This window comes from Phacochoerus africanus, chromosome 9 (genome assembly GCF_016906955.1).
Source record: "Phacochoerus africanus isolate WHEZ1 chromosome 9, ROS_Pafr_v1, whole genome shotgun sequence".
In the NCBI taxonomy this organism is placed as follows: domain Eukaryota; kingdom Metazoa; phylum Chordata; class Mammalia; order Artiodactyla; family Suidae; genus Phacochoerus; species Phacochoerus africanus.
The window spans coordinates 38,918,954-38,944,070 of NC_062552.1; the positions used below are offsets into that span (position 1 = coordinate 38,918,954).

The window sequence follows — 25,117 nt, forward strand, 5'->3', positions numbered from 1 at the left end:
ATAAAGTATTTCATTGTTAACTGTACCATAATTTTTCCATTCTCCTATTGACAGACAGTTAGGTTATTTCTTTTTTTTTTTTTTTTCTATGACTGTCAGCCCTGCTGTGGACAGTGTTTTGTCCACTTACTGCGTGGATGTAAAAGTTTCTAAAGGATGTATTACCAAAACATGGAATTTCTGAGTTGTTAGGTTATGAGCATCTTCAGCTATACTAGATTGCCAGCTTAATCTCCAAAATGGTGGCACCAATATACATTCCAACCAGCAGTGTAAGATAGTTCCCATTTCTCTACCACTTTGTGGAAACTATATATTGTCAAATTTCTAAAATTCTGCCAACCTGATGTGTGTGAATGGCATCTTAGGAATTAAATTTACATTGCCTTGATAACTGAATATCTTATTTCATATTTATTGTATTGGTCATTTAAATTTTCTGTGAATTTCTTGTTCATATGCTTTACCCATTTTTTTTTTTTCTGTTGGGTTATTTGTCGTTTTCTTAGTCATTTGAAAGGGTTTTTTAACATAATCTTGATCTTTTGTTGTAGTATCTTTTTATAACATGTGGCTTATTTTAAGCTTATTTGTGGTGTCTCTCCTTAAACAAAAGCCTTACATTTTAGTATAGCAAAAAATTTTTTTCATGAGTTTGTGTGTTATCTAAGAAATTCTTTATTGATATGTGGACATATTCAGTTTAATAATACATCAGAAACTATATTGTGGTTATATAAGAGAACATTCCCATTCTTAGGAAGTGTAGTCTGAAATTTTTAGGCATAAGGGAACATGATGCATGATGTATATAACTTACCCTCAGTGGTTCATTTTTTTTTTTAAGTGCTTATGTGTGTATCTGTATGTGGAGAAAGAAAGATAAGGTGCAAATGCTACAGCAGTTGGGATTAAATGTTTACAATAGATGAATCCAGGTAAAGGCTAGGGTTGTTTTTTTATTTTCCTTTATGGTTGTTGCTTCATAGTGTTATTTAAGTTTTTCCTTAAAATATCAGTATTTGTAATCTGGTAGTGTCTGTAAAATATACTGTATTCATTATGTAGAATAGAAAGTCCAGAAATAGATAACTAGTCTGAGGAAAATCTAGAAAATTACAAATACATTCTGAGGGAGGAAGAGAGCTTCTTAACCAAGACTAGAAGCCCAGGAGTTAGAAAAGAAACATATTTTTTGGCCACAAAAAGAATTTACATAGGAAAATGTTCCATAAACAAAGTGCGTAGACAGTTAATAGATTTAGAAAAATTATTTCTAGGAGTTCCTTGCTGGCTCAGTGGGTTGAGGATCCAGTGTTGTCCCTGATATGGTGTGGGTTTGATACCTGGCCCAGAAATTTTCATGTGCTGAAAGTTTGTTTCATTTCTTTGGCTGCACCCACAGCATGTGGGAAGTGGAAATGAGATGAACTAGTGGATAGAAAGATGATCCAAGCAAAAAAAAAAAAAAAAAGGAAAAGAGAAAAACATGTTAAATTTAAAGGGTTTTTTTGGGGGGGTTGTTTTTTGTATTTTTAGGGCCGCACCTGCAGCATATGGAGGTTCCCAGGCTAGGGGTTGAGTCGGAGCTGTTGCTGCCGGCCTACACCACAGACACAGCCACACCAGATCTGACCCGCATCTGCGACCTACACCATAGTTCATGGCCGTGCTGGATCCTTAACCCACTGAGTGAGGCCAGGGATGGAACCTGCGTCATCATGGTGCTAGTCAGATTCCTTTCTGCTGAGCCATGATGGGAACTCCTAAATTTAAATTTTGATAGACGTGCATAGACATTTCTCCAAGGAAGTCATGCAGATTGCCAAAGCACATGAAAACATGCTCAGCATTACTAATCAGGAGTTCCCATTGTGGCTTAGTGGCTTAAGAACCTGACATGGTGTCTGTAAGGATGCAGGTTTGGTCCCTGGCCTCACTCGGTGGGTTAAGGATCCAGCATTGCCACAAGCTGCATTGTAGTTTGTAGATATGGCTCGGATACGGCGTTGCTGTGGCTGTGGCTGTGGCGTAGGCCAGCAACTGCAGCTCTGATTTTACCTCTAGCCCAGAAACTTTCATATGCCACAGCTTTGGCCTTAGTAAGAAAAAAAATTTCCAGTCATTAGGGAAATGCAAGTAAAAGCTACAATGAGATAGCACCTCATATCCAATAGGATGACTATTAAAAACAAACAGCAAAAAAAATCGCAAATGTTGGCGAGGCTGTGAAGAAATTGGAACCTTCGTGCACTATTGGTGGGAATGTCAAATGTTGCAAACAGCATGGTGGTTCCTCTAAAAACTAAAAATGGGATTAACAGGAGTTCCTCTTGTGGATCAGCAGTTAACAAACCCAACTAGGATCCATGAGGATGCGGGTTCGATCCCTGGCCTCGCTTAGCGGGGTAAGGATCTGACATTGCCGTGAGCTGTGGTATAGGTCGCAGATGTGCCTGGATCTAGTGTTGCTGTGGCTGTGGTGTAGGCCCACAGCTACAGCTCCAATTGGACCCCTAGCCTGGAGTCCTCCATGTGCTGCAGGTGCAGGCCTAAAAAAGCAAAAAAAGGAAAAAAATAGAATTAACATATGATCCAGCAGTTTTGCTTCTGGGTATTCATACAAAAGAATTGAAAGCAAGGTCTCATGTTCATAACAGCATTATTCTCAGTAGACAAAAAGCAGAAGCAACTTAAGTGTCTATCAATGATGAATGAATAAATAAATCTATATACATACAATAGAATATTATTTAGCCCTAAAAAGGAAGAAAATTCTGATACATGCTACACTGTGGATGTACCTTTAGAACATCGTGCTAAGTGAAACAAGCTAGTCACAGAAAGACAAGGTATGAGTATGAGTCTCTTGTATGAAGTACCTAGAGTGTTTGATGGAGACAGGGTTTCAGTTTTCCAAGAAAAGTTCTGGAGATTGGTTGCACAACAATGTATACTTAGCACTATTGAACTGCACCCTTAAATGATCCAGTTTTGTATGTATTTACTACAGTTCTTTGAATGTATTGATAACATCACATCTCTGAAATGAAGTAAATTATTTAAATGTGCATAATTGCATTAATAAAGTAGTTTAAAGACATAAAGTCAATTTAAACATTTAAATAATTTATAATTGGTGGGACAGATTTTTAAATATAAGACCAAAGATTCAGGTTACTCATAAGCTGTAACTTATTTTTTGTAAATCCTAAGATTCTTTCTAGAAAATTAGGATCTGAGTAAGGCAAACCAAGTGGTATGTTTCTTACACACATACATGAAGTACTCCCCTGTAATGAGAGTGTAGTTACATTAAATAAAAATAATAACTTCTTTCTATAAAATAGCCTTTTTAAGTTTGTTTTTCATCCTGCTATTTCTTTTTAAGAGAAATACCAGTAGACAGACAAAGCCACTCAAAGTTCAAGTTATGCATTCGTCTATTGTCGCACATCAGAATTTTGGTTTGAAACTTTTGTCTTGGCTGGGAAGTATTATTGGATATTCAGGTAGGTTCATAAAAGCTTATGCTAATTGACTTAAAATTAAGCTCATATGCCCTTGCAAAACTGTTTTGGAAGAAATAGCAAGTGGAGTCGTCTTTTTTTTTGCTCTAGTTTCATGTTTTAAAATACCATCTCAGAATATCTTTATACACAGAAAAATTTTGATCCACAGCCTCTTTTTTATGTGCATACAGAGAAATCTGTATTCAAATAAATGCAGGAAACAGTGGAGTTAAACAATTGTAAATGACTTTAATATACTAATGAAATCTAAATCTTACCAACTTGGTAAAAGAACTTTTTTTAATTTTTTATTTTTAGGGCCGCACTTGTGGCATATGGAAGTTCCCAGGCTAGGGGTTGAATTGGAGCCAAAGCTGCCGACCTGTACCACAGTCACGGCAACATTAAATCTGATCTACGTCTGCGACCTACACCACAGCTCACGGCAACACTGGATCCTTGACCCACTGAGTGAGGCCAGGGATCGAACCCACAACCTCATGGATACTAGTCGGACTAGTTTCCTCTGAGCCACAATGGGAACTCCAAAATAACTTTTTTTAATAGAGTATCTTGTGAAACTCTGTTGCATTAAGCAAGCTGGAAAATGCTACTATAAATAAAACCTAGATGATTAACTGTTTAAAGGATATCTTTGTTTTGACTTCTACAACTTGTGGTTACTAATTTGCAACTCTGAAAATTTCCAAATTTAAAGTTACTGTGTATTTGGATTTTGTTTTTCTACAGTCTACAAATTAAATAATCCTTTTTTTTTTTTTTTTTTTTTAATGGGACAGGGCATATGGAAGTTCCCGTGGCCTACAAATTAGATAATTTTTTAAGTGTAATGGTAATAGAATTAAGAACTCTAATGTTCAATGCCCAAAATACAGGTTTGTTGTATAACACTGAAGAGTAAAAAATAGGAATAGATCTATCTAGGCTGCTATATTGTTCTTTAGGCAAGAGAGATGGTTTGAATAAATGACATTCCAGTGTTTTCTATAAAGAAATTTTTTTAATTTGTTACATAGTGGTTTAAAAATCTAGCAATATCACTGCAACAGCTCGGTTCGCTGCTGTGGTGTGGGTTTAGTCACTGGCCCTCGGAACTTCTACATGCTGCAGGTTTAGCCCAAAAAAAAAAAAAAGGCGGGGGGGGGGCTAATAGAAGTATTGCCACACTGTGAACAGGTGAAAACATGAAAGTGTGGAAATTTAGAACATGTTTGCTTGCCTTTTAAATACCTTTCAGGTTATTTTTCTTATCCTCATTTTGTTTTGGATTTGGTATTTTCCAGTGGATATCTGTCTGCCAAGTACTGTGCTGTATCATGGAAACAACTTTGTGCTGAAAATTTTCTTTGAGAAAATTTATTTACCATCAATAATTTAAAGACTTTATCATCTATTTAATACTTATATAAGGTTTTCTCTTTAGCCTTGTAAACAGTTATTTGTTGGCTCTTTAATTAAAATTTTAAATTACTCTTTTTCTATTGTTTTGCATGCTTGTAGAAAACTAAAAACTGATTTTACATATAAAATATGAAACTAAAAGGTATTAAAGTTCTGGTTTTATTAATGCTTTAGTGATATTTGAAGTTTTGGGGGTTTTTTAAGTTTAGCATTTAGAAGATGTAGGAATTTTTCTTCCAAAACCTCTCACATAGTTGTTATACATAAATACATAGTGTATTTTTGTTTAGTGAAGAACATTTTGCACAGCATTAATAAAATATGGTATATATCATAATATATGTTGTAATACTGGTGTATGTTGTAATACAGAGGTCATGTACTCTTTAAATGGTAGCGTAATTTTATATGTATCTTCATTATCATGGGATAATATCATGGCATAGTGTTATCATGGAATATATAACAATTTTACTATAATCTGGTATTAACATAGCTGCGTGAGGAACTACATTTATTTCAGTGGCTTTGGGGTTTTTGGTTTTTTATTTAAACTCTTTATCACGTAAGAGGTCATTGCCTTTCCAATAGGCATATATTTTGGTATTCTGAAATAAGAGTTGGTATGTAATGCAAGATTTGGATTTTTTTTTCATTTTATTAAAATATTAATAAAATAGTTAACATATTTACTTGCTCTGAATAAATTTGACTTTTAGTTTAAAAAAATGTAAAATTTTAGTTGATCCATTTGACTGTTTCTACTAATATGTCATTTTTATTTCAATATTTGAAGTTACTATTTCATGACTACTTTTCTTCCTGTTTTAAGATGGCCTTCGCCGAATTTTATGTCAAGTTGGTTTACAAGAAGGCCCAGATGGTGAAAACTCTTCTCTAGTGGATAGATTGATGCTTAATGATTCCAAATTATGGAAAGGTAAGTATCTTAACTGCTTTTAAAGGGAATTTACATAGGTAATTGGGATGTTAAAGTTTTTTGGAGGGGGCATTTAATAAATGTATTTATGGTTTTTAGAATTAGCAGATGCAGTCCTATTCTTTTTTTTTTTTTTTTTTTTTGCTATTTCTTGGGCCACTCCTGCGGCATATGGAGGTTCCCAGGCTAGGGGTCGAATTGGAGCTGCAGCTGCCAGCCTACGCCAGAGCCATAGCAATGCGGGATCCGAGCCGCATCTGCAACCTACACCACAGCTCACAGCGATGCCAGATCATTAACCCACTGAGCAAGGCCAGGGACCAAACCCGCAACTTCATGTTTCCTAGTCGGATTCGTTAACCACTGTGCCACGATGGGAACTCCCAGTCCTGTTCTTTAGGGGAAAAAAAGATTTGGGCATCCATGACCCAAATTAAATAACCTTTATGTTTTGTTAGAAAAGAATATTTAGAAAAACTGATTTTTTTTGTAGTGGGGGCGTGCCGCACCTATGGCATGTGGAAGTTCCCAGGCTAGGAGTCACGTGGAAGCTGTAGTTGCCGGCCTACACCACAGCCATAGCAACGCCAGATCCAAGCCACATCTGTACCTACACCACAGCTCTCAGCAATGCCAGATCCTTCACCCACCTTTGATCAAGGCCAGGGATCAAACCCTCATCCTCATGGATTGTAATTGGATTTGTTACTGCTGAGCCACAATGGGATCTCCCAAGAAAAACTGATTTTTTAAAGAAGCAAATTGTACATACTTTGTTTTAAGGAACATATGTAGAGTTTTGCTCTTGAGACTTAAAATACTGTAGGTCATATAACAACTTTGGAAATGTAATTTTTGGCCTGTTTGATATATCCTTATCTTACATTTTCTCTTTTTATAAAAGGTGCTAGGAGTGTGTATCATCAGTTATTCATGAGCAGTCTCCTTATGGATTTGAAATATAAGAAACTGTTTGCCATTCGATTTGCAAAGGTAATTTAGTTTCTCACTTTTGAAGATTAATAAAGTAGGTTATATACAGAGTAACTGTAGTCCATGATTATATCTAGACTTTGTAAAATTATAGTAATATGTCAGTGTGTTGATTTTAAATTATAAGAAACTTCATAAATGATCTTTTAATCTTTTATCAATAGAATAAAATTCTAGCAGCGAGACTATTCTTTTTTAATCTTTCCAGGGGCTGCACCCATGGCATATGGAGGTCCCAGGCTAGGGATCGAATCAGAGCTGTAGCTGCCAGCCTACACCACAGCCACAGCAGTGCCAGATCTGAGCTACATCTGTGATGTGCACCGCAGCTCACAGCAACACCAGATCCCTAACCCACTGAGCGAGGCAGGGGTCAAACCTGCAACCTCATGGATACTAGTCAGATTTGTTTCTACTGAGCCACAACAGGAACTCCAGACTACTCTTGTTTATCACCTGAGTATTCATCTATGCAGTATGTATGATTTGAAATGATAAATGAAGACTTTAAACCTGTGCCATTTTGGAAAGACCATGATGGAAGATAATACAAGAAACGGAATGTGTATATATGTATAACTGGGTCACTTTGCTGAACAGCAGAAATTGGCACATCGTAACTGTACTTTAATAAAAAATAAATTTAAAAAAACCCTATGCCATTGTGAATTATGGTATTATTCCTATTAGACTTTGTGTAGGGAGGACTTCCTGCTGTGGCACAGTGCGTTAAGGATCCGGCATTGCTCCAGTTGTGGTATACGTCACAGCTGTGGCTCAGATTCAGTCCCTATCCTGAGAACTTCCATATGCTGCAGGTGTGGCCAAAAAAGAAAAAAAAAAGTCTGTAAGGAAAAGATAACTTGGTTGAAACCACATGTATATATACATATGATTTAAGAATCATGAAATCGGAATTCCCATTGTGGCTCAGAAGGTTAAGAACCTAACTAGTATCCATGAAGATGCGGGTTCAGTCCCTGTCCTTGTTCAGTGGTTTAAGCATCCAGCATTGCCTTGAGCTGCAGTGTAGGTCACAGACACGGCTCAGATCTGACATTGCTATGGCTGTGTGTAGGCTGGCCTGCTCTAGCTCAGATTTGACCCCTAGCCTGGGAGCTTCCATATGCCACGAGTGTGGCTCTAGAAAGACCAAAAAAAAAAAACATGAACTCTAGGTTGCTGATATTTTTGAATTATGTTCTCCCTTTCAGCAGCATGTGATTAAGCTAACTGCTTATTTTTTTTTTGTTCAGCTGAATTAGGAGTTAGTAATCAAGGAAGTGCCTGAGAAACATTTGGGGAACTCTTTCAAAATACATGTAATACATGTTTGTGTTCCATTCTCACACCTAGTGAAGCAGATTCACCAAGAATGGGGCCCAGGCATATGTAGTTTGAAAGCCATCAGGTGACTCTGATAGGCATCCAGAAGTAATGAAAGTCTGGTTTCATCAGAGATAGTGTAAAGCTACTGTGATTTAGCTCCACCTATGTTCAGTGACATCCCAGGATTTTAGTAGCAGTTACCCCTACTTGAGCTCATAAAGTGCCATTGTGCACAAGAAGATTGTATAGCAAATCAATATTTATAAGGAGTTAAATTCATGGAAATTGTTCCAGATATTATTCTCATAGCCTGTCTTATTGACTCCTCCAGCACTGATTTTTTCATTATAATCCTTAAACATTTGGTCATTGTGGATTAGAGGTGAATCTCCCCCTTGTTGTTTAGAATTACCAGCAGTTGCAGAGAGATTTTATGGAGGATGATCACGAGCGAGCAGTGTCCGTGACTGCTCTGTCTGTCCAGTTCTTCACCGCACCTACTCTGGTGAGTAGTGCTTGCCTTTTCTTTGTAACTGATAGCTGGCACTCCTTGCCTTTTTTTGCCTTCTTAATAGAACTATGAGCGTTTGCAGAGTGATTATGTGACAGATGACCACGACAGAGAGTTTTCAATCGCAGACCTCTCGGTTCAGATATTCACAGTCCCTTCGCTTGTAAGTACTGAAAGACTAAGAAGAACTTTCTTTTTTTCCATTAACAGAAATAAAACTTAAAATCATAGAGAACTGAGATCTGTATATTTCTGAATAGAATATTATTTTATTAATGGATGACCAGACTTCAGGTGCCTTCAGTCATACTAGAAGAAACATTTTTGTGTAATCTGGAGGGGAAAAGCCATTTGAACTTAATCTGTACTTTGTCATAGTACTTCCCTGAGGTTTTGTACTAATGAGTTAAAATTAAGCTCATTAATTTAACAAATTTCTGCATTAGAAACAGCATATTATATAATCTTACATTTTGAGAAGCCCCATTTTCCCTGCTAAGGGAAGGGGTAGCTAAGGCAATTGAATCATGATTGGGTAATCTTGTACTAAGTTTCACTACTTGTTCCAGAAGGCATTGCTGTGTTTTAGTTCTGTTCAATATCTAATATTTAATTCATTTAACAAAAATTTACTGTGCACTTTTTATTTATTGGGCCCAGTTCTAGGCTTTGGGAATGTAGTGGTAAACAAAAACAGACATGGTGCTTACCCTTATGGAACTTACAGTAGTAAGAAAGACTCCCATAAATGGTTGATTAAAATTGTAATAAAAACTCTGAAGTAATTGATTGCTTTGAGAAAGAACCGTAGAGAGATCTGACCTTTTTCCACAGTTCAAATTCTCTAGAGAAGGTAACTTGTTGTGGGAATCATGCAGAGGAACCAGCACTTGAGAAAATCCTGAAGTAGGGAAGTTCCTATAAAGGGGAGAGAAAGAAAGCCAGTATAGTTGAAGACCCTTGAATGGCATGAAATGAGACCAGAAACATAGGCAAAGGCCTAATTGTATAGAGTTAAAAGGATTCTGCAGTTACTTTATTAACAAGGTATATATATAGTCCAGATTCCTTTTTAATGATTGTTTTTTCTTCCAGATTATTTTTTTTTTCTTTCCTCCACCCTTTGTTCTGTTGCAACATGAGTATCTAGACAAAGTTCTCAATGCTATTCAGCAGGATCTCCTTGTAAATCTATTCTAAATTGTGTCTGATAAGCCCAAGCTCCCGATCCCTCCCACTCCCTCCCCCTCCCATCAGGCAGCCACAAGTCTCTTCTCCAAGTCCATGATTTTCTTTTCTGAGGAGATGTTCATTTGTGCTGGATATTAGATTCCAGTTATAAGTGATATCATATGGTATTTGTCTTTGTCTTTCTGGCTCATTTCACTCAGTATGAGATTCTCTAGCTCCATCCATGTTGCTGCAAATGGCATTATGTCATTCTTTTTTATGGCTGAGTAGTATTCCATTGTGTATATATACCACATCTTCCAAATCCAATCCTCTGTCGATGGACATTTGGATTGTTTCCATGTCCTGGCTATTGTGAATAGTGCTGCAATGAACATGCGGGTGCACGTGTCTCTTTTAAGTCGAGTTTTGTCCGGATAGATGCCCAAGAGTGGGATTGCGGGGTCATATGGAAGTTCTATGTATAGATTTCTAAGGTATCTCCAAACTGTTCTCCATAGTGGCTGTACCAGTTGACATTCCCACCAACAGTGCAGGAGGGTTCCCTTTTCTCCACAGCCCCTCCAGCACTTGTTATTTGTGGACTTATTAATGATGGCCATTCTGACTGGTGTGAGGTGATATCTCATGGTAGTTTTGATTTGCATTTCTCTTATAACCAGCCATGTTGAGCATTTTTTCATGTGTTTGCTGGCCATCTGTATATCTTCTTTGGAGAAATGTCTATTCAGGTCTTGTGCCCATTTTTCCATTGATTGATAGGCTTTTTTGCTGTTGGGTTGTATAAGTTGTTTATATATTCTAGAGATTAAGCCCTTGTCAGTTGCATCATTTGAAACTGTTTTCTCCCATTCTGTAAGTTGTCTTTTTGTTTTCTTTTGGGTTTCCTTTGCTGTGCAAAAGCTTTTCAGTTTGATGAGGTCCCATGGGTTTATTTTTGCTCTAATTTCTATTGCTTTGGGAGACTGACCTGAGAAAATCTTCATGAGGTTGATGTCAGAGAGTGTTTTGCCTATGTTTTCTTCTAAGAGTTTGATGGTGTCCTGTCGTATATTTAAGTCTTTCAGCCATTTTGAGTGTATTTTTGTGCATGGTGTGAGGGTGTGTTCTAGTTTCATTGCTTTGCATGCAGCTGTCCAGGTTTCCCAGCAATGCTTGCTGAATAGACTTTCTTTTTCCCATTTGATGTTCTTGCCTCCCTTGTCAAAGATTAATTGACCATAGGTGTCAGGGTTTATTTCCGGATTCTCTATTCTGTTCCATTGGTCGGTCTGTCTGTTTTGATACCAGTACCAGACTGTTTTGATGACTGTGGCTTTGTAGTATTTCTTGAAGTCTGGGAGAGTTATGCCTCCTGCTTGGTTTTTGTTTCTCAGGATTGCTTTGGCGATTCTGGGTCTTTTGTTGTTCCATATAAATGTTTGGATTGTTTGTTCTAGTTCTGTGAAAAATGTCATGGGTAATTTGATGGGGATTGCATTGAATCTGTAGATTGCTTTGGGTAGTATGGCCATTTTTACAATATTGATTTTTCCAATCCAGGAACATGGAATATCTTTCCATTTCTTTACATCTTCTTTGATTTCTTTGATTAAAGTTTTATAGTTCTCAGCATATAGGTCCTTTACCTCCTTGGTCAGGTGTATTCCGAGGTATTTGATTTTGTGAGGTGCAATTTTAAAAGGTGTCGTATTTTTGTATTCCTTTTCTAGTATTTCATTGCTGGTATACAGAAATGCAACTGACTTCTGAATGTTAATCTTATATCCTGCTACTTCGCTGAATTTATGAATCAGTTCCAGTAGTTTTGGGGTTGAGTCCTTAGGGTTTTCTATGTATAGTATCATGTCATCTGCATACAGTGACAGTTTTATCTCTTCTCTTCCTATATGGATGCCTTTGATTTCTTTTTTTTTTTGTCTAATTGCTGTGGCTAGGACTTCCAAAACTATGTTGAAGAGCAGTGGTGAGAGTGGGCATCCCTGTCTTGTTCCAGATTTGAGTGAGAAGGCTTTCAGTTTTTCCCCATTGAGGATTATATTTGCTGTGGGTTTCTCATAAATGGCTTTGATTATATTCAGGAATGTTCCCTCTATACCCACTTTGGCGAGGGTCTTGATCATGAATGGATGTTGGACTTTGTCAAATGCTTTTTCTGCGTCTATTGAGATGATCATATGATTTTTGACTTTTTTTTTGTTAATGTGGTGTATGATGCTGATTGATTTGCGTATGTTGAACCATCCTTGTGAACCTGGGATGAACCCAACCTGGTCATGGTGTATAATTTTTTTGGTATGTTGTTGGATTCGGTTGGCTAAGATTTTGTTGAGAATTTTTGCATCTATATTCATCAGTGATATTGGCCGATAGTTTTCTTTTTTGGTGGTATCTCTGTCTGGTTTTGGAATGAGGGTGATGGTGGCATCATAGAATGTCTTTGGGAGTATTCCTTCTTCTTCAACCTTTTGAAAGAGTTTAAGGAGGATGGGCACCAATTCCTCTTTATATGTTTGATAAAATTCACCTGTGAAGCCATCTGGTCCTGGACTTTTATTTGTAGGGAGTGATTTTATGACCTCTTCTATTTCATTTCTAGTGATCGGTCTGTTCAGTTGGTCTGTTTCTACTTGATTCAGTTTTGGCAGGCTGTAAGATTCTAGAAAATTATCCATTTCTTCCAGATTGTCAAACTTGTTGCCGTATAGTTGTTCATAGTATTCTCTTATGGTTTTTTGTATTTCTGCTGTATCCGTTGTGATTTATCCTTTTTCATTTATAATTTTGGTTATTTGGGTTCTTTCTCTCCTCTTTTTAGTGAGTCTGGCCAGGGGTTTGTCAATTTTGTTCACCCAGATTAATGTTCAAGGTTATATTCTAGTTCAGTTGAAGCTGTTTGAAGTATGTTTACCCATTAATGAGATATTTTAGACCAAATTAAGGATTTTGGTTTTTAAGAGCATTGGAAGCACTGAAAACTTTCAGCTGTTACCATATATCATCACATTTGTGATTTTTGAAAATGGTGCTTTTTGTAATTTGGAGAATAAATTGGCAGGGGTGTAGTGAAAGTGGAGGACCTAATTGGAGCTAATGCAGTGATCCAGACAAGATTTGATGGTGACTTGAACTGGGATTGTGGTAGTAGGTATGCAAGTTGTGAGAGATAAGTAAGTAGTGGAATCTGCAGAACAGCCACATTATGGGTTTGAGGGATATTGGGTTTGGTGAATGATTGGTTGTTGGATTTGAGGGAAAAGTGTAAAGGTGAGTCTCAGGTTTCTGAATTGTAACCAAGTGGATGTTGTGCCACTTGTTCAGGAAGTTTTGGAAAATGAGTAGAACTTGTGAAGAGAGAAAGTGATGCTTTCAGTTTAGTCAGAGATGAGTTTGAGAAGCCTCTGAGGCAATCCCATGTATATTCAAATCTGTGTTTCTCTCTTCCATTAATCCTTTTGTCCATTTCCATGCCAGTACCTAGTTTTAATAATTTTAGCTTAGTATTCCATTTTGATAATTTTATAAAACTAAATTTTCTTTCATTTTTCTTGTCTAAAAATTATCTCAGCCTTCTTTTTTTTTTTTAGAACTAAAATCAGTTTCCAAAAAAACACGTTAGAGGAATTCCCTCGTGGCTGAGTATGTTAAGGATCCACCATTGTCACTGCCATGGCTCTGGTTATAGCCATGGCCCAAGTTTGATGCTTGGCCTAGGAACTTCCACATGCCTCTAGCGAGGCAAAAAAAAAAAAAAAAAAGAAGAAGAAGAAAATACAGTAGGACTTTAGACTGAGGGAGCTCCTGTCATGGCTCAGTGGTTAACGAATCCAACAAGGAACCATGAGATTGTGGGTTCAATCCCTGGCCTTGTTCAATGGGTTAAGGATCCAGGGTTGCCGTGAGCTGTGGTGTGGGTCGAAGATGCAGCTTGGAGCCCGTGTTACTGTGGCTGTAGTGTAGGCCGGCAGCTACAGCTCTGATTAGACCCCTAGCCTGGGAACCTCCATGTGCCACGAGTGTGGCCCTAAAGGGACAAAAAGACAAAAAAAAAAAAAAGGATATTGCAGAGATATTAGTTCTTCCCAAATTATCTGGGAAGAACTAATATCTTTGCAATATCAAATATTCTCAGCTAGGAACATAATTTGTTCTCATTTATCAAGTGTTATTTAGTTCTCTTGTGATGAGTCTTACACATTTTTAATTACATTTTTATGTTTTGTATTTTTGACGCTATAGTAAATTATTCACATTTTTAATCTTGCTTTGGCTCTTATGTAAGAAAACTTGTATCCATCTTGTATCTATCTGGATTTCTTATTAACATTTTTTCTTATATTTTATATCATTAATTCCTTGGAATTTCTAGTAATCTGCAAGTAATAATTTTTGGTTTTTTCCAATATTTCAATTTTTTATGTTGTTTCTTGTCTGACTCCTTTAGTTAGAAACACTGAAAAATAGCATATATGTTCATTTATTCAGAGCACCTTTATTAACTAGGCACTGTTTGGGGCTCTGGAGATAAATATAAGCAGTAAACAAAATGGGGACAAAAGTCCCTGTTCCCATGGAATTTATAGTCTAATTGGAGAGAGATAGATATTTAATACTATTAATTATAAATCAAGTGTTGATAAGTGCTGTAAAGTAGGAAAGCAGGTCAAGGGGATAGAGAATGACAGTGGAAGGGTTGTATTTTTATACAGGGTTATCAAGAAAAGGCCTCTTGGAGAGGTGGTATTTAAACAGGAACCTGAAGGAAGTGAGAGGGTGAGTGATGTGACTAACTGGTGGAAGAGCCTCCAGAGGGCAGAGGGAGCAGCAGGTGCAAAGTTCTGAGGTGCACGTGCACCTGGCATTTTGGAAGAAAGAACCCGAAACAGACCAGTGTTGCTGGAGAGAGTGAAGAGGAGTATGGTCCATGAGGTCACTGAGTTTGGGGGTGGGGGAAGATGGGAGGGGATGGTGGCAGACCTTGAAGGCCATTGTAATAAAAGGATTTATGTCTTTTGTCTAAAGAAAGTAGAAAAAGGGAAATAATAAAGAACAGAAATTAACAAAACAAAGCAAGTGTACCAAAAAGGTTTTTCTTTGAAAAAGGGATGGGGGTATAGATCTCTAGAAAATCTAATAAGAAAAATAGAAAAAAATTTATTTAAAAAAGACTGCAGATCTTATAGATATTAAATAGAAAGCAAGGCACTGTTAGGATCAAATTAAATCAATAGAATTGGAAATTTGGATGAAATGAACACATTCCTAAGAAAAAATATAAGTTATTAGAAGAGAAACAAGAGGTAGAAATTTTTAATTAGTATAAAAATCTTCTCACAAAGAAGCCCCAGGTCCAAAGGCTGCAAAGGAGAATTCTAAATATTTAAGAATGGAATAACACCTGTCTTATGTAACTTTTTCTAGAAAACAGAAAAAAAATATACTTGGCAATTTAATAAAGTCCTCTGTAATCCTGATACCAAAACCCAACAATTACAAGAAAAGAAAGTTACCATCTCTCTCTCATGACTGAGGTTGCACAGATTTAATCAGGCAATATATAAAAAGGATAATACATCACAGCCAAGTTTGGTTGTTTCCTTACTGCAAGAATAGTATAACATTTGGATTAAAAAAAAATCAGGAGTTCCCGTCGTGGCGCAGTGGTTAACGAATCCGACTAGGAACCATGAGGTTGCGGGTTCGGTCCCTGCCCTTGCTCAGTGGGTTAACGATCCGGCGTTGCCGTGAGCTGTGGTGTAGGTTGCAGACGCAGCTCGGATCCCGCGTTGCTGTGGCTCTGGCTTAGGCCGGTGGCTACAGCTCCGATTCAACCCCTAGCCTGGGAACCTCCATATGCCGCGGGAGCGGCCCAAGAAATAGCAACAGCAACAACAACAACAAAAAGACAAAAAGACAAAAAAAAATCACCTGGCATAATTCAACTTATTAACAGAAAGGAGAAAAAACAATCATATCAGATGCTTTTCCTGAATTCATGATTTAAAACAAACCAAAAATGCCTCATAGCAAGTAAGAATGTTTAATCTGATAGAGTACCTAAAAACAAAACAAAAAATAAAAACCCAAAACAAATGTTAGGCTTAATGGCAAAATGGTAAAAGCTCTTCCTGTGAGACCAGAGTTTTTTCTTAGGTCAGTGAAATTGCCTATACTCATTTTACTGTCTCAAAATTGACTAATATATCACATAAGAAGGAAAGTCCTTTTCCTTGCCAACACTTCCCCGCCTTCCAACTTGAACTTAGTCTTCGCTGTCTAGGATAATTAACAGAAATGTATCCTGGAGTTTCTGTCATGGCTCAGTGGTTAACAAACCTGACTAGGAACCATGAGGTTGCAGGTTTGATCCCTGGCCTCACTCAGTGGGTTAAGGATCCAGCGTTGCCGTGAGCTGTGGTGTAGGTCGCAGATGCGGCTCGGATCCCACATTGCTGTGGCTGTGGTGTAGGCTGGCAGCTACAGCTCCGATTAGACCCCTAGCCTGGGAACCTCCATATGCCGAGGGAGTGGCCTTAGAAAAACGCAAAAAAAAAAAACCAGAAATATGTCCTATTGACTTAAGAGTTTTTCAAAGGTATGTTTAATTATATAGATTTTCTTCTTATCTGATGACTTTAGAACATAACCTCTACATTAGAATATAGCTTTACCATATTCTCAGATATCTAACTTTTGCATTTTGGAGATAGTTTGGTGATATTAGTTAAAATTTATAATGTATATATACCTAAATCCAGTAATTCTACTTCTAGGAAATTATTCTGTAAATATCCTTGCAACTGTACACAGTAGATATTTGTTGCAGCATCTCTTATGATAAATAGTCTAAGACTGGGAAAAGCCTAAATGTTTTACCAGTAATGGCCTGGCTAATAAAGTATGGTAGTAAAGAATACTGGTGATAGTTAAAAAGAATGAGGGAATTTATATGAATGGTATGGGATAACCTCTAAAACACATCAAGTGAAAAAACCGAGTGCAGATCAGAATTTATAATATGCTATTTATATCTACTTATTAACACTCATCTATGTATTATAAATGTATGTGTGTGTGTGTGTGTTTGTGGGCATACATATATCTTTGGTACACACATACGCCATCTCTGGAAGTATATGCAAGAAAATTGCCAACAGAGATTGCCTTTGCAAAGGGAACGTTGGGAGCTAGGAGACTCAACTTTTTACCTGTTTTTTGCATCATTTATGTGTATTTGCTTATTCAAAAATACATAGATATGTATATCTAGATATAGAAACAAAAACAGAAAATAAATCTCAACTAAGATTAAGAGGAAATATGGTTTCATACTGAGTTCTACAGAATCTGTGATATAAACCTGTGGATCCTAGAATAATTATACCATACCATTATAGGTGTCTAAATGTCTCAGTTAAGGAAAATTTGCAGCCTCGTTCAGATCCCCCACCCTGAATTGTCTTTGAATAATGAACCTTGGATCTGTCTCCTTACATTCTGGCATCTTTCTCCGTGATATAATTGTTGCTTCATACACGTGGCAATTGGAGTAAGTAATTGTTATTTAGAAATACACAGTAATACATTTATGATATTATATAGTTGGGTTGAAAAAGGTCTAAACTGAAAGAACTAACCATTGTTATTGACTTTTTTTTTTCAAGCTTTCTGGTAAATAGCTTTTTATTACCATGTACACTGATATACTTTGTCCTAGGCTCGGATGCTCATCACGGAAGAAAATCTAATGACCATTATCATTAAGACATTTATGGATCATTTGAGACATCGAGATGCCCAGGGCAGATTTCAGTTTGAACGATACACTGCTTTACAAGCCTTCAAGTTCAGGAGAGTTCAGAGCCTTATTTTAGATCTCAAGTAAGCTTTCACTTATTTATTAAACCATTTAAAACATGTAAAATTTCATTGTTTATCCATATATTTATTGCTGGTTTTATCTTGCTCAGGTATGTGTTAATTAGCAAACCAACTGAATGGTCAGATGATCTGAGGCAAAAGTTCCTAGAAGGATTTGATGCCTTTTTGGAATTACTCAAATGTATGCAGGTATGTATAAACTGACACATTTCAAAAGGGAAACATTCACTCCACTCCTACCCCACTTTTTTCTTTTGCTTTTTGGGGCCCCACCCATGGCATATGGACGTTCTCAGCCTAGAATTGGTGGAATTGGAGCCATAGCTGGTGTCCTACACCACAGCCACAGCAACACAGGATCTAAGCCACATCTGCAGCTTAACACCGCAGCTCACAGCAACACCAGGTCCCCAACCCCTGGCCTGAGCAAGGCCAAGGGATTGAACCTGCATCCTCATGGATACTAACCAGATTCGTTTCCCCTGTGCCACAATGGGAACACCCACTTTCCTCCTTTTTTTGGTTCACTGAACTCAACTCCTTTCTGTCTATGCATTTTTTTTTCATTCTGGGCACATTTCCAAAAGAATAATTTGAATGACTACAGTTTGGAGCAAGAAGCTTCTCTTAATTGGAAACCCTCAGAAAGGTATAAAGTGAATGAGATCTCAGAGTTTCTGGAATCTGCTGTGTTTTCTTAGTTGGTTATTCTTCTGGTTACCATTAATGTTCTTTCTTTGGGGATTGCAAGTTTTGGGTCTTTTTAAATATGCTTATGTGGAAATATTGTCGAGTTATTTAAGAAATTATGTTTTTTTGTTTTGTTTTGTTTTTGTCGTTTTCTCCTTTTACGGCCACACCCGCAGCACATGGAGGTTCCCAGGCTAGGGGTCTAATCGGAGCTGTAGCCCCCGGCCTTCACCACAGCCACAGCAACGAGGGATCTGAGCCGCATCTGCGACCCACACCGCAGCTCACTGCAATGCCAGATCTTTAACCCTATGAGCAAGGTCAGGGATCAAACCCACAACCTCATGGTTCCTAGTCAGATTTGTTAACCACTGCGCCACGTTGGGAACTCCCTCAGTAGCATTTTAAAAGCTGTCAAGTTCCTTCTGACAATTTTTTTTATTGTCTAAAATATATAGAAGATTGCTTCTAAAATAATTTGTTCTATGCTGGGATTTTTTATTTATAAAATTTTAGAGAATGTTACTTAACACTTGTAATTTAAGAAATTGGACTTCTCATATGCTTGAAACTTCCTGTTAAAACTCTATTTATTTATTTATTTTTTAGGGTTGCACCTGCGACATACGGAAGTTCCCAGGCTAGGGGTTGAATCAGAGCTGCAGCTGCTGGCCTACGCCATAGCCACAGCAACACCAGATCTGAGCCATGTCTGCAGCCTATGCCACAGCTCGAGGCAAGGCTGGATACTTAACCCACTGAGTAAGGCCAGGGAGCCAACCCCGCATCCTCATAGATACTAGTTGGGTTCATTTCCACTGAGCCGCAATAGGAACTCCTAAAACTCTTACTTTATATGTTTTTATAATCAATATGTATTTCTTCTATATTATTTAAGTTTTGGTATAAAACAACAAATGTAATTCTAACTAATTTAAAATATTTTCACTTCTTTTAGGGAATGGATCCAGTTACACGTCAGGTAGGACAGCATATTGAAATGGAACCTGAGTGGGAAGCAGCCTTCACACTACAGATGAAATTAACACATGTCATTTCAATGATGCAAGACTGGTGTGCTTTAGATGTGAGTCTTTTCTGGGGTCAGGGGTGGGAAATAAACAGAGGATGGGCAGAAATAGATTTAAGTAACGTTTGAGGCAGTTTGGGGAGGATAGTGGTGATACGCTCATAAAACAGCATGTTTTCCTCTTTAATCTGTACATTCAATAAAAGTTAAAATACTGAAGTTTAGAGAAACCTTGGAAAATAGATAGAGGATATAATTTATACTCGCTCTTCTCATATGTTACTGTCTTCTTTTTTTTTTTTTTTTTTTTTTTTTACTATAATCCCATCTAGATTTGGGGCATATAAAAAGAGTTTTGGAAGTTACCTGGTGGCCTAGTGGTTAAGGATTTGGCATTGTCACTGCTGTGGCTCAGGTTCAATCCCTGGCCCGGAAACTTCCATGTGCTGGAGGCATGACCAAAAAATAAAATAAAATTTAGTTAATTTTTTTTTTAAAGAGTTTATAAATGTATCCAAAAGTGAAATTTTACAATTGATGCATTTGTCTTGTGTCTTAAAATTATTTCGGCCTTTACTGCTATAAAATCTAGTTGAGAGCCTGTGTTAAGTCGGGAGGTCAGAGGCAGCTTCCATGAGATCTGAACTGTGTCAGAGCTAACCAGTCAGAGTAAAGAACATTCCTAACTGAGAAACAGCTGCATCATGCTCTCTGATGAGAAGGATTACGGTTGTTTCAGGAATTGGGATTGTTCCTCTGGTTGGAACAGGGGTTGAAGATGGGAAAGTGAACAGCTACCTGACTTGGCAGGGTCTTGGAGACCATGGAAAGAAGTTTGAATTCTATTCTGATTGAATTGGAACGCCTTAGAGACTACCAGGCAGAAAAGTGACAAGATCCAATGTACATGTTTTTAGAAAATTACACTGTGTGGAGAATGGTTGGGGGGGGGGCAAGAGTAGTAGCAGGGAATTTAGTAGAGAGATGTTGGCTTTCCTTTGAGTTACTGGAGATAGTTAGTGGCCAGGTTTAAGAAAAATTTAGAAATTGCCAACTCGGTAATATATTAGACAGTGGGGAATTAGGAAAAGAGAAAGCCCAGAATAAACTGACATACGTATGGTGAATTAATCTACAACAGAGAAAACAAGAATGTACAGTGGAAAAAAGACAGTCTCTTCAGTAAGTGGTACATGGAACACTGGACAGCTGCATGTAAAAGAATGAAATCAGAACATTTCCTCATACTGTATACAAAAATGAACTCAAATTGGATTAAAGACCTAAATGTAAGACTGAAAACCACACAACTCCTAGAAGAAAACATAGAGAACACTCTTAGACATTAACCATAGCAATATTTTCTTGGATCTGTCTCCGAAGGCAAAGAAAACAGAAGTAAAAATAGGAATTCCCTGGTGGCTCAGCAGGTTAAGGATCTGTAGGTGTCACTGCCGTGGCTTGGGTTATTCCTGTGGCTCAAGTTCAGTCTCTGGCCCCAGAACTACCACATGCCTGGGGCACTGCCAAAAAAAAAGAAAAATAAACAAATAAGTCCTAATTAAATTTAAAAGTTTTGCACAGCACAGGAAACCATCAACAAAACAAAAAGACAGCCTACTGAATGGGAGAAGATATTTGCAAATGATATGACCATATCATTTGAGCTATATTTAAACAGTTTATATAACTCAATATCAAAAAAATAAAACATCCTGATTAAAAAATGGGCAGAAAAAAAAAAAAAGGAGTTCCTGTCGTGGCGCAGTGGTTAACGAATCCGACTAGGAACCATGAGGTTGCGGGTTCGGTCCCTGCCCTTGCTCAGTGGGTTAACGATCCGGCGTTGCCATGAGCTGTGGTGTAGCTTGCAGACGAGGCTCGGATCCCGCGTTGCTGTGGCTCTGGTGTAGGCCGGCGGCTACAGCTCCGATTGGACCCCTAGCCTGGGAACCTCCATATGCCACACGGGAGTGGCCCTAGAAATAGCAAAAAGACAAAAAATAAAGGGGGGGGGCAGAAGACCTGAATGGACATTTTTCCAAAGAAGGTATGCAGATACTCAATAGGCACATGAAAAGATGCTCAACATCACTAATCATCAGGGAAATGCAAGTCAAAACCACGAGATATCACCTCACACCTGTCAGAATGGCTGTCATCACAAAGACCACAAATAACAAATGTTGGCAAAGATACAGAGAAAAGGAACTCTTGTGCACTGCTGGTGGGAATGTAAATTGGTACAACCACTATGAAAAACAGTATGGAGCTTCCTCAAAAAACTAAATATAGAACTGCTATATGATCCGGCTCCTGGGGATATATATCTTAAGAAACAGAAACACTAATTTGAAAAGATAAATATACCCATTGTTTATAGCATTATTTACAACTGCCAAGATATGGAAGCAGCCAAAGTGTCCAATAGATGAGTGGATAGAGAAGGTGTTGGGGACAGGGTAGGGTGACGTAATAGAATATTACTCGGTCATAAAAAAAAAGAATGAAATTTTGCCATTTGCAGCAACATGGAGGGTATTGAGCTTGGTAAAATAAGTCAGACAGAGAAAGACAAATTCTGTATGTTATCATTTATATGTAGAATCTAAAAAGTAAAACAAACTAGTGATATAACAAACAGACTCACAGATAATAGAGAACAGACTAGTGGTTATTACAAGGAAGAGGGAAGGGGCAAGGTGGGGGGATTAAGAGATACAAAGTACTATGTATAAATAAGTGACAAAGATATATTGCATAGCGAGGGAATATAGGGAAATATGTTTTATAATAACTATAAAATGGGAAAAAAAGGAGATTGAGGGAAGGGGAGGGTATTAGAGTAACTTCTAGAAGAGGGACCAAGTTGTAAAGGGGAGATGAGTGATTTTGCCCATGTTGATATTTGATATATTTGATTATTGAATTTGAGGTGTTTATTCAGTATCTTAGAAAGCCAACCTTTGAATAACTTACAGAAAACGTTCTTTTTCAGGAAAAAGTGTTAATTGAAGCTTACAAGAAATGCCTTGCTGTATTGACGCAATGTCATGGTGGTTTTACCGATGGCGAACAACCAGTCACATTAAGCATTTGTGGACATTCAGTGGAAACTATCAGATACTGTGTTTCCAAAGAAAAAGTTAGCATTCACCTCCCAGTTTCTCGCTTACTTGCAGGTAAAGTATTTCTCCCCAGTAGAGGACCCTGAAATTGTCTTTTAGATTGTTGTTTGTGGTAATATTTATTGAATATCTACTGTGCATTATTTGAGAGTTTTTCATGCATTTTTTTAATCATCGTAGCCTGTGAGGTGGCTGTTGTTAAGTCTTCACAAATGGGAAGACTGAGATGTGGAGGTGGCTTAGAGCCACAGAGCAAGTAAGTCAGAATAGGGATTCAGGTAGTTTTGGCTCCAGAAACCATGTTTATAACAACCATACCATAGTGCTTTTTCAGACTTCTTCACTACAGATGCCACATGTTTTATTGTTTAACTCAACCCAGCTTCAGAGTCTGTATTATTACACAATTCAAAGCAGTCTGTTGGTGGCAAACATGGAGAACAGGTTACTAGAATGGGATTGATAATGCAGGTCTTTTTGGATGACAAAAGCCTCAAAGCAGGCTTGACGAAGTGGCCAACATCTGTTGATAAGATTGTAAAAAGTATTCTCTGTTTAGACAACAATATAAACAGGACAACTGCTTCTTAAATGGACAGAATTAACTAAGGTTGAGCTGTAAAAGCATCCTTTGCCATTAGAAACTAAAGACGCTTTGATCCTAAACGGGAAGTTCTGGGGAACTGAATTCTGAGGTCAGGACCAGGGCAGGCCATGAATTCCATAAGCAGCTTCTCTGTTCAGTTGCCAGGAGGATCTGTACTTTAAATAAGAAAGAATTTCATGACCCAGTGAAATACGACTCTTAAAGCTGCTGTAACATAGAGGTACTTTGATTGTTATATAGCTGCTTTTGCTGTTTGGATGTCTAACATTACTTCTATAAAATGTTGCTATGTGCAATTAAGACTGTTTCCAAGTGTGCCTTTAATACAGAGATTCATGAGAATAACAATAAAAGTGCTTCATTTATGGGAGTTCCTGCTGTGGCCCATCGGGGTCGGCCACATCTTGGGAGCACTGGGATACAAGTTCAATCCCCAGCCTGGCCCAGTGGGTTGGGGATCCGGCATTGCCACAGCTATGACTTAGGTCAAGACTGTGGCTTGGATCTGATCCCTGGCCCGGGAACTCTGTATGGCTTGGGGCAGCCAAAAATGGGGTTAAAAAAACCACCAAAACTTCATTTATGGATGTAGTTCTTTTTTTTTTTTTTTGCCTTTTTGCTATTTTTTGGGCCGCTCCCGCAGCATATGGAGGTTCGCAGGCTAGGGGTCGAATCGGAGCTGTAGCCACCGGCCTACGCCAGAGCCACAGCAACGCGGGATCCGAGCCGCGTCTGCAACCTACACCACAGCTCACGGCAACGCCGGATCGTTAACCCACTGAGCAAGGGCAGGGACCGAACCCGCAACCTCATGGTTCCTAGTCGGATTCGTTAACCACTGCGCCACGACGGGAACTCCTGTAGTTCATTTTATATATTAATTTGTAGCATGATAGTTTCCCAAAGAGAAACAGAAAAGAAGTGATCTAAAGTTGAGTGACTATTTAAGAGATTTTTTTGTCTAAGTGATTTTCACTTATCGAAGTACTTTTTGTTCACCATGCAGGTTTACATGTCTTATTAAGCAAAAGTGAAGTGGCATATAAATTTCCAGAGCTCCTACCTCTAGTAAGTAGTACTAACATTTAGAAGTAAATATCTATTACAAATCTCCAGCTAGAAGATCACTAAGTCATGGGAATATAATACACAGCATAAAGAATGTGGTCAATAATATTATTACAACTTTGTATAGGGATGATGGTTACTAGACTTATTATGGTGATCATTTCGTAAAGTATACAAATATCACATCATTATGTAGTACACCTGTAAAACTAATGTAATACTGTACAAAAAAAACCATGTAAATACCTATTTATTATGTTCCATGTATTTGAAATCACTCTAAAACAGTTAGGGTTCACTAGAGAATTAAAGACAATAAAGAGTGAATGAATGGGGGTGTGTGTGTGTGTGTGTAGAAAGAGACAGAGATTGGTTTACCATAGGGAATTGGCTCACACAGTTAATGGGTCTTGGCAAGTCTGAACTAAGCTTGCAGGGCAGCCTGGCAGGGTAAGAGTTGACACTGCAGTCTGAAGTCCAAAGGCAGTCTAAGAAGCAGAATTTCTTCATCCTTGGGAAAACCTCAGTCTTTTCTCTTAAGGCCTTCAACTAATTGAATGAAGCCCGCCCACATCATGGAGAGTAGTCTCCCTTATTCAAAGTCTACTGATTTAAATACCATTCCCATCTGCAAAATGGCTTCACAGCCGTATCTAGACTGGTGTTAATCAAAAACTGGGATTCATGGCTCAGCCGGGTTAACACATAAAATTAACTGTCACACAAACGTATCTTAAAATAATTTTGACTTGTTTTATGTAAAACTTCCTTCCCTATATACCAGTCTTCCTTATAGAGTTGACATTTTTGTGGGT

The 25,117-nt window shown here is 37.8% G+C and overlaps 1 protein-coding gene across 10 annotated transcripts in view; it reads left to right on the forward strand.

Moving 5' to 3' along the window:
* The window catches only part of UBR2 (ubiquitin protein ligase E3 component n-recognin 2), a 126,256-nt gene that overhangs the window by 50,215 nt on the left and 50,924 nt on the right, over window positions 1–25,117 (forward strand). For 7 of the 10 annotated variants that reach the window (XR_007137163.1, XM_047797114.1, XM_047797113.1 and 4 more), the window contains 9 exons: window positions 3,392–3,512; window positions 5,767–5,874; window positions 6,779–6,867; window positions 8,772–8,870; window positions 17,616–17,779; window positions 17,869–17,968; window positions 19,428–19,556; window positions 22,498–22,681; window positions 24,241–24,302. Coding sequence is in view for 9 of the 10 variants with exons in the window: in XM_047797114.1 (XP_047653070.1) it covers window positions 3,392–3,512; window positions 5,767–5,874; window positions 6,779–6,867; window positions 8,772–8,870; window positions 17,616–17,779; window positions 17,869–17,968; window positions 19,428–19,556; window positions 22,498–22,681; window positions 24,241–24,302 (1,056 nt within the window). In the remaining variant the exon portion in view is untranslated. Of the gene's footprint in view, window positions 1–3,391; window positions 3,513–5,766; window positions 5,875–6,778; window positions 6,868–8,602; window positions 8,702–8,771; window positions 8,871–17,295; window positions 17,435–17,615; window positions 17,780–17,868; window positions 17,969–19,427; window positions 19,557–22,497; window positions 22,682–24,240; window positions 24,303–25,117 lie in introns of those variants that run through there. The other 3 variants (XM_047797108.1, XM_047797111.1, XM_047797115.1) reach the window with 3 other exon arrangements.